Source organism: Scyliorhinus torazame, chromosome 18, assembly GCF_047496885.1.
Source record: "Scyliorhinus torazame isolate Kashiwa2021f chromosome 18, sScyTor2.1, whole genome shotgun sequence".
In the NCBI taxonomy this organism is placed as follows: Eukaryota; Metazoa; Chordata; class Chondrichthyes; order Carcharhiniformes; family Scyliorhinidae; genus Scyliorhinus; species Scyliorhinus torazame.
The window spans coordinates 49,980,896-49,990,597 of NC_092724.1; the positions used below are offsets into that span (position 1 = coordinate 49,980,896).

Consider the following 9,702-nt stretch of genomic DNA (forward strand, 5'->3'; position numbering starts at 1 on the left):
TGTTCTTTTGGCATAACAAGATATTCAAATTTCCTGCTTTCTGCAGAAAGGAGACGATTGGTGCTACTCATTTTATTTCCTATTATGGGTCTTGTATGTGGAGAGGAGGAAATTGCAGGAATGCCAACATCTACATGATTGGTCCATGTGCTCTGGTTCCCTGGGCATAAAGCAAATAGTGAGCACAGGATTGACTGGCGAAATGAGAAATGCTATAAACGCTAGTTAATGTTTCAAGTAATGGCCCTTATGCTACTTTGCAGTTTTTATACTCTGATATTTTCTCTATGGATGCAGATGTGAATTTTCAGTATCTTTGTTTTGATTCATTATCATCTGATGTGTGGACAAGCTGAAAATTATGGAGGAAAGAGGGAGAGGACTAGTATTCAATCAATGTAGATAATCAAAAGGATTATCAGGGTTTGAAAATTGCAGTTATGAGGAGAGATTTGTTTAGGCTAGGGTTGTTTTCCTTAGAACAGAGAGGAGGCTGAGGGGTGACCTAATTCAGGTATGCAAAATTGAGGGGCCTAGGCAGGAAAGACTTGTTTCCCTGAGCTGAGGTGTCAGTTACTGGGGCATAGATTTAAGATAGAAGGATTACAGGGGACCGGAGGAAAAACTTTTTCACCCAAAGGTGGTGGGTGTTTGGAATTTACTGCCCGAATTGGTGGTTTCAGCTGAAATGCTCAATTCATTTAAAAGTTACCTGGATCTGCACCTGTCATGCTATAACCTGCACCCTATGGACCAGGTGCTGGGAAAGTGGGATTAAAACAAGCAGCTGGTTCCTTTTTCCCTCTCTTCCTTTTGGCCAGTGCAGACACGATGGGCTGCATGGCCTTTTTCGGCACCGTAACTTTTTTATGTTTCTATGGCGTACAGGTCTTCAAGCTAATATGGGCCAGGGTTTAGCGAACCCCATAGTGTATCATGGAGTTCACCTGACCCACAACGTTTAATTCGATTGTGGTATGGGGAGAACACGGCCCACTCTACTGGTGTGGGACAGCAGAAATGGAAAAGTATTTTTTAAAGCAAAACAATGTTTATTCTATGAACTCAAGTTAATCTTTTTAAAACATACAGTGAACATCTTAGCAACCATTAATTCAAATACAACCCCCAAAGAATACAACACTAAGTAATCCTTAAGCTGTCCTTTTAACATCCATAAGACTTTAAAAACCTTTGAACGGAATCAGGTTAAAGTCACTACTGAGAGCAGTTATTAGTTTTAAATCACCAAAGGATCGATTTACAGTTTTTAGATTACAGAGAGAGAGACAAATACCCCTTCTGGCTGTGACTGCAGCTATCCAGCTCTGAAAACGAAACTAAAACACACCCTGTAGCAAACAGCCTAAAACAAAAGTAAAAAGCTGACAGACAGCCCAGCTCCACCCACACTCTGACATCGCTGATAAACAACCATTTCTTAAAGGTACATTTCTTAAACACCCATTTCTTAAAGGTACTCTCACATGCCACCTCCCCCCAAGGAAAAAAAAAAACCCATCAACTTCAAGATGGTTTCATTTTGCACCGTTTCACTATCCTTTAAGAAATGCACACAGTAAATATACTTTTTTGTTTCAAAAAAACAACACGCAAACAGGTCCATTTTTTTTTTTTGTTCTTCCTCCTCCAACTGAAATCCTTCTCGATTGACAGTCTCTTTGGAACAAGAACGTCTCTGCACGATCCATCCATTTCTCTACGCCTCGGCATTTCTCTTTAAAGTCAGGTACTTTAGTCAATCTGATCAGAGTCCCTTGTAATTCTCCAACACAGGAGCATTGGTTATCACAGCTTTCAGGCAGTCAAATGCCTGTTGAAAGTCCGCTGTCCACTGAAATTTTTGACCTTTCTTCAGCAAGTCCATCAGTGGAGCAATCACGCTACAAAACATTTGCACACATGTTCGATCAAATCCACTCATGCCAAGAAATCACATTATTTCCCTTCGTCTTGAGGGTATCTGAAACTCCTCAAGGACTGTTGGTTTCACATCCCGTGTGACCATTTGACCCTTTCCAATTGTATGGCCAAGGACAGTGACTTTGGCTTTTCCAAATTCACCTTTGGCTAGGTTTATCCTGAAGTTGATCGAATAACTCACATCAGATGTTTCAAATGTTCTTTCCATGTCTGGCTGAAAATGACCAGAACGTCTATGTATAGCGCACAATTGGGTAATCCTGAAACAACTTTGTGAGTTAACCATTGAAGGGCGGCACAGTAGCACAAGTGGATAGCACTATGGCTTCACAGCGCCAGGGTCCCAGGTTCGATTCCCCGCTGGGTCACGGTCTGTACGGAGTCTGCACGTTCTCCCCGTGACTGCGTGCGTTTCCTCCGGGTGCTCCGGTTTCCTCCCACAGTCCAAAAGACGTGCTGGTTAGGTGGATTGGCCATGATAAATTGCCCATAGTGACCAAAAAGTTAGGAGGTGTTATTGGGTTACGGGGATAGGGTAGAAGTGAGGGCTTAAGTGGGTGCAGACTCGATGGGCCGAATGGACTCCTTCTGCACTGTATATTCTATGTTCTATGTGGCTGGGGCGTTTTTCATGCCAAATGGCATAACTTTGAATTGGTATATACCATCTGGAGTCACAAAAGCTGAAATCTCCTTCGCCCTTTCGGATAAAGGTACCTGCCAGTAACCTTTAAGTAAATCCAGTTTGGAAATAAAAGCTGATTGTCCCACTTTCTCAATGCAATCCTCCAAACGTTAGGTAGGATAAGAGTCCGTTCATGTAACTGTATTAACCTTTCTGTAATCCCCACACAACTGATGTGTACCATCTGGTTTAGGTACCATCACAATAGGCGAGCTCCATTAGCTGCAACCCACTTCAATTATGCCATTTTTAAGCATACGCTCAATCTCTTTGTCAACCTATGCCAATTTTAAAGGGTTAAGTCTATATGGATGTTGTTTGGTTGGAACAGCATTTCCCACATCTACAGCATGTGTAGCTATTTTAGTACTTCCCAATTTATCTCCACAAACTTGTCCACGTGATATCAATAACTCTTTCAGGTCAGTTCGTTTTTCCTCTGGAAGGTAACTCAACAATTTATTCCAATTTTTAAGAACATCCTCATTTTCCAATTTAATTTGAGGTATGTCAAATTCACAGTCATCTGGATTTGGTTCGTCACTTTGAGTTAGAATCATTAAAACCTCCTCCTTTTTCTCTCCTTCCCTTTCAAAGTACCTTTTAAGCATATTCACATGACACACTCGGTGAATCTTCTGTCTGGTGTTTTTACCATCTAATTCACCTCACTTAATTTCCTTTCAATCTGATACGGTCCACAAAACCTTGCTTTTAAAGGTTCACCTACCACTAGTAACAATACTAAAACTTTATCTCCACTGGCAAAATCACTACCCGTTTCATCATGTTGTGCACCTTTTAAATGCTGTCTAGCCAATTCACCTGCTCTATTTAATCATTCCCTAAAATTTCACACTTAATCCAATAATGTAATTTCCGATTTCTCACTCACCAATTTTTCCTTAATCAATTTAAGTGGTCCTTTTACCTCATGACCAAAAATTAGTTCAAAAGGACTAAATTTGGTTGACTCATTAGGTGCATCCCTAATTGCAAACTGTATGAATGGAATTCCTTTATCCCAATCCTCTGGATAATCTTGACAATAAGCCCTCAACATTGTCTTTAATGTCTGATACCACCTTTCTAACGCTCCCTGCGATTCTGGATGGTACGCAGTTGATTTAAATTGTTTTATTCCTAAGCTATCCATAACTTCTTTGAATAACCTGGAGGTAGAATTTGATCCTTGATCCGATTGTATTTCTGTGGGTAGTCCATATCTAGTAAAGAATTTAAGTAATTCCTCCATAATCTTTTTAGCTGTAATATTATGTACTGGAATGGCCTCTGGAAACCTAGTAGACACATCCATTATAGTCAAAAGATATTGATTCCCACTTTTCGTTTTGAGAAACGGTCCTACGCAATCAATTAGGACCCTTGTAAAAGGTTCCTCAAATGCTGGAATGGGTATTAAGGGCACTGGTTTTATCACTGCTTGAGGTTTCCCTATCACTTGACATGTGTGACATGATTGACAAAATCTAACTACATCTTTATGTCGTCCAGGCCAATAGAAATGTTTTTGTACTTTAGCTTGAGTTTTCCTTATTCCCAAATGACCTCCCACTGGTACCTCGTGCAACTCGCAACACCTCCTTTCTATACCCTACCGGCAATACTACTTGATGAACTTCTGCACACTTTTCATCCGCCTGCATATGTAAAGGTCTCCATTTTCACGGTAATAACACTCTGGTATACTCTCCGATTCCTTTCATGTATGCTGTCTGAAACATCCGTTTTATTTCTCCATCTTTCTATTGTAACTCCGCCAATTTTCCTGAACTAAAAATATTCGCCTCATCCTCCACCTGTTCTTGTCCTTTTTCAACCATCTGATCAAAAATCGTTTCTGACAATTGCACTTCCACTTCATCTTCACTCTGATTTCGCCTCTTGTCTTAAACTGTGACTTTGCGACCTTGTTATACATAATCCGGAAAGATCCCAGGATATTCATCCTTCAACACTTCTGTTGTCTGATTTTCCACTGGCCTATTCACCAGAGTAGGCATCACTCCCACCTGCGATCCAGCTGTATCATTACCCAAGATAAACTGTATTCCTGGACAAGATAGTTTCTCTATTACTCCTACTACCCCTTCACCACTCTTCTCTGGACTTTCCAACCTTACCTTATGTAATGGAACACTACTCCTTTCACCCTGAATTCCACATATTACCACCTTTTCTGGCAATATTCTTCCCAAACTATATAACTCTTCATCTCTTACTATTAAGAGATACTCACGTATCTCTTGCTCCTTCTGGTACACATGAGTAAACTTTACCCACACAAGTATATTCTTCAAAGAGATCTGGCACCTTCATATCAATCACTTCTTGATCAGGCTGTACAATCTTTTGCACCTCCTTCGCTTCACTTGGGCTTTCCTTTACCACTTTAACAAACCCCACTGCCTTATCCTGTTTTACCACATCAGCCCTCTCAGTTCTTTTCTTCAACCACCAACACTGTGACTTTACATGGCCTAATTTATTGCAGTGAAAACATTTGAAACTTTTCATGTCTCTTCCACCCTCCTGGATTTCTTTTTCAATCTGAGGTACACTCCTTATTATCTCCCATCAGATCACCTTGACCGTTACCACTTGAGTATTTCTCATGTTCCCAGTTTCTATCCCTCACCGGCTGAAACTGGTGTCGGAAACCAAGCTTTGATTTATGAACTAATTCATAAACATCTGCCATTTCTGCTACCAATCTCGCAGTTTTAACCCTCTGTTCTTCTACATGAGTTCTCACTACATCAGGAATTGAATTTATAAACTCTTTCAAAAGTATAATTTCTCTGAGAGCTTCATACGTTTGGTCTATTTTCAAAGCCCTTATCCACCTATCAAAATTACTCTGTTTGAGCCTTTCAAACTCCATGTATGTTTGACCAAATTCTTTCCTTCAATTTCTAAACCTTTGTAAGCTTCAGGCACTAGTTCATATGCACCTAAGATGGATTTTTTCACCTCCTCATACATCCCAGATACCTCCTCCTCCTCCGGCAGTGATGCAAACATTTCACTAGCCCTACCTATCAGCTTTGTTTGAATCAGTAATACCCACATATCCTGTGGCCATTTCATTTGTTTAGCCACCTTCTCAAATGAAATAAAAATGGCTTCTACCTTCTTCTCATCAAACCTTGGCAATGCTTGGACATATTTAAATAGATCCCCACCAAGTCTTTGACTTTCATGCTCTTTCTCACTATCCTCATCACTATCATCCAACTGTACGTCTGCCAATTTTAATTGACTGTCATGTTTCCTGGCCATTTTCTGAAGTTCAAACTCTCTCTCTTTATCTTTTTCCCTGATCTGTTTCTCCCTTTCTCTTTCTTTTCTCCTTTTCTTTTTCCTCTTTCGTATTCAAGCTGCTTCCATTTGTTACTGAATTTTTGCCATTTCCAATAAGTCAAACTGTATCTCAGGCAACTTTAAATGCTTAACGACGGCCATAATTACCTCATCTTTTCACATTTTGTAAGGTATGTTTTTGCCAAATCTAACAGTCTGCTTTTAGTCTCTGTCCGTAAGGTACTGCGTGTGACTGTCTCCACCCCCAAAAACTTCTGAGCCTCAAAGAGCCATTGTCCACAACACATTCCCTACTTCAACTAGAATACCACACCAGAAAAGCAACCACAATATGCTCATCCCTCACTGTCTTTAAGTTCACTAAGCCAATCCAATAGATAGACTTTTATCCCGGACGATCCCCCAATTTATTTTGGCCCAGGATTTAGAGAACCCCAAAGTGTATCATGAAGTTCACCTGACCCACAACTTTTACTAGATTGTGGTATGGGGAGCACATGGCCCCCTCTACAGGTGTTGTACAGCAGAAATGGAAAAGTATTTTTTAAAGCAAAACAATGTTTATTCTGTGAACTCAAGTTAACCTTTTTAAAACATAGTGAACATCTTAGCAACCATTAATTCAAATACAACCCACAAAGAATACAATACTAAGTAATCCTTAAGCTGTCCTTTTAACATCCATAAGACTTTAAAAAATATTTAAACAGAAGTATATCAGGTTAAAGTCACTACTGAGAGCAGTTATTAGTTTTGAATCACCAAAGATTGATTTACAATTTTTAGATTACAGAGACTAATACCCATTCTGGCTGTGACTGCAGCTATCCAGCTCTGAAAACGAAACTAAAACACACCCTGCAGCAAACAGCCTAAAACGAAAGTAAAAAGCTGACAGACAACCCAGGTCCACCCACACTCTGACATCACAGATAATCACCAATTTCGTAAAGGTACTTTCACATGACAAAGCCCAGTGGCCCATTTTAAACCTGCAGCTCTGACATTTTGCTTTTTGTTTGCAGGTTCCTGCTGCTTTGCTCACCTTGACATGGGACGCAGAGGTCCTATCCGATCTTGAGGCTGCAGGCCAAAGTCATACCAGCATGCTCAAACAAGAACTGCTGTCTAATGTCCAGACACTTGTATAAGTAAAAATACACTGCCATACATCATTTGAATATTGTATGTAAATTTATTTTGTATAATATATATGGAATCATGTTAATACTGTATCACAGGGAGAAGAATCAAGAATTTTTCTGGAACTGTTTGAAGTGGCACGGTTCAAGGCAGGTGTGTACGTTGTGATATTAATATGCCATACTATGCAGCAGCCTTTAGATGTAACTTCTTGAATGTAATTTCCACTTTTGGCCTGTCCTATTTACGGAGGTACTTGCCAAAGGGAAGAAAAATGAAGTGGGTCTGAACCCAAGGTTTTGAGTGTAACCACAATGAGTAGTGAGGCTGATGTTTAATGGAGCAATTCTTAGGAAGTTCAGCATGTTGAGTTTGAACTGAGTGGAGGAGCATTCCTTCCAAAAATACAAGAACCTGGTTGCAAAGAAGGCAGCATGAAAAGATTTGAGCATTGATAAACCGCGGATATCGAATTTGGTTTTGAGCAGGATTTGATGCTGCAATTTGACAACGTATTCCTGAGGTCAAGATTTTGTCTGTAAATTATTCCACTCGCTCCGTTTCTTTTGCACTGTTTGTAGTAAACCTGTTTTGGTGAATAACAGTTTTACTGTTATTCACCAAAATGTCCTGAGCTTAGTACCTAGGGTCAGGTACTGCTGCTGAGTTATCACTGCCTCTTTACCTTCTGACTTCCAGGCCTGGATTCAGATGATTGTTTGTAATATTGTCCGGATCTCATGATTGGATTGTAGCTGATACTTGCTGAGGTCTTCTATATTCTGTAGTGTATGCAGCTTGATAAAATAAGTATGTTGTCAACTGCCAAGAGTTGGTGTTTTTTACTTTGTCATATAGTTTCAGAAAAGAACATCTGAGACTCAATTGACTACAAATACAAAATTTAAATTATCATTGGCAGTGGCGATGTCACTCAGGTGGGATAATAGAAGCCCTATGGTTTTCCATTTTTTATAAGCAGGTCTGTGAGCCTTCAGTAAAAATTGAAGCAGTTTAGTGACAGCATATGTGAGCCCGAGTAGAGTCAGTGGAAAGTTATGTTTTCACAACCTTCTTAGCGTTGATTCAAAATGTTTCCATTTGGAATTGGATTGGACTCTAGTCATTTACCTGCGAGCTGGTCGATGTATTCCTTGTGTTTCCTATTCTCATCAGGTTTGTAGAATTCTTTGGCTATTATTCTGAGGGTGAAATATGATGCTGCAATTTGACAACGTATTCCTGAGGTCAAGATTTTGTCTGTAAATTATTCCACTCGCTCCGTTTCTTTTGCACTGTTTGTAGTAAACCTGTTTTGATACAGTATTAATATGTACCCGACAGCACACTATCTCTACGATATTGCAACAAATTCATTATTATTGGGCTAGCAATGCAGTATGTCTAACACTTAACATTTATTATGTAAATTGGATTTCTAAAAAAGGTTTAAGTTATAATTTTATTATATGACACTAATGTATAGTTGATCAGTCAGGAGTGTGATGTGTCCTCCAGGTGTATAGTTCATAAATTAAACCAACATATTTGATTTATATGGCACCAGATCATTTCAAAGCATTTGCTAGTTGAATTGCTTCTAAAAGTATGGTGCCTATTGTGGAACTAAACCATACAAACCAGGAAAGTCACGGATGCCACCATCTTTCCTGAGTTTACTGATTTTTTTAAAGGGGTCAATGTGGTACAGATGCAGCCATTTGCCTCAGCATCCTTGTCTGAGACTGGAGCAAGGTATGCGTGTGTTCCTACAACTGATTACGTTATGTGAGTTGCGTGAGGGCAGGATTGGCTGTGCTCTTAACCTCCCTGTTGAATTCTTTATCAAAACTCATAGATCTTGTGTAAATTGACACGTGGGTAGCCCAGTGGTCCTCTATTGATACTGAACAAATATTGGGAATGGGGAACTTTCCTTTGTGCAAATGGTTGTAGGTTCAAGCATCACACTACAAGAACATAATCTAGGCTGCCCCATCGGTACAATAGAATGAAAATTATCATAGTTTTGGAGGCGTTTCTTAAAACATTGAATCGAGGCCGTTATTGCTGAGGTGCATATAAAAACCTTATTAGCACTTCCAAAGAGATGCAGGGGGCATTCTCTGTATTTTACTCTACATTTATCTTTCACCAAAAGCAGATAAATTGATGATCACCTTGTATACAAATTGGTTCCTGCGTCTACCTGCAAAATTGTGACGACACCAACAGTAAGAATTACTGTGAAATGCCTGAAGAGGATGTAAAAGGAGAACTATAAATGCAAATCCTCCTTTGTAACACTTGATTTTGCAACATGAAATGAAGCATTATTTTAAAAATATGTTTTTGAACTAAAAAAAAACTTGTAAATGTGCTCAATCTTAATAGTTTAATATACAAATTATAACCTCAATTCAAGATTACACCATATCCAGTTGGAGAACAGAATTTTGAAAGTGTGATTCCAACAGTGGCACTTTTATTTTATAAGATGCATGGCCTGCGTAGACGTTATCAAACATCTGGGGCAACATTGCGCTTCTTTGATCTGATTATGCTCGAGTGTTTTAATTGCTTCA

General features: G+C 39.4%; 1 protein-coding gene across 2 annotated transcripts in view; it reads left to right on the forward strand.

The window, feature by feature from the left end:
* ubxn6 (UBX domain protein 6) overlaps positions 1–7,151 on the forward strand; it is a 91,878-nt gene extending 84,727 nt beyond the window's left edge. For both annotated transcript variants that reach the window (XM_072482733.1, XM_072482734.1), the window contains one exon: positions 7,000–7,151. In XM_072482733.1, the coding sequence (XP_072338834.1) occupies positions 7,000–7,125 (126 nt within the window). In that variant the 3' untranslated portion in view covers positions 7,126–7,151. The remainder of the gene's footprint in view (positions 1–6,999) is intronic.
* The last annotated feature ends 2,551 nt before the right edge of the window (positions 7,152–9,702 follow it).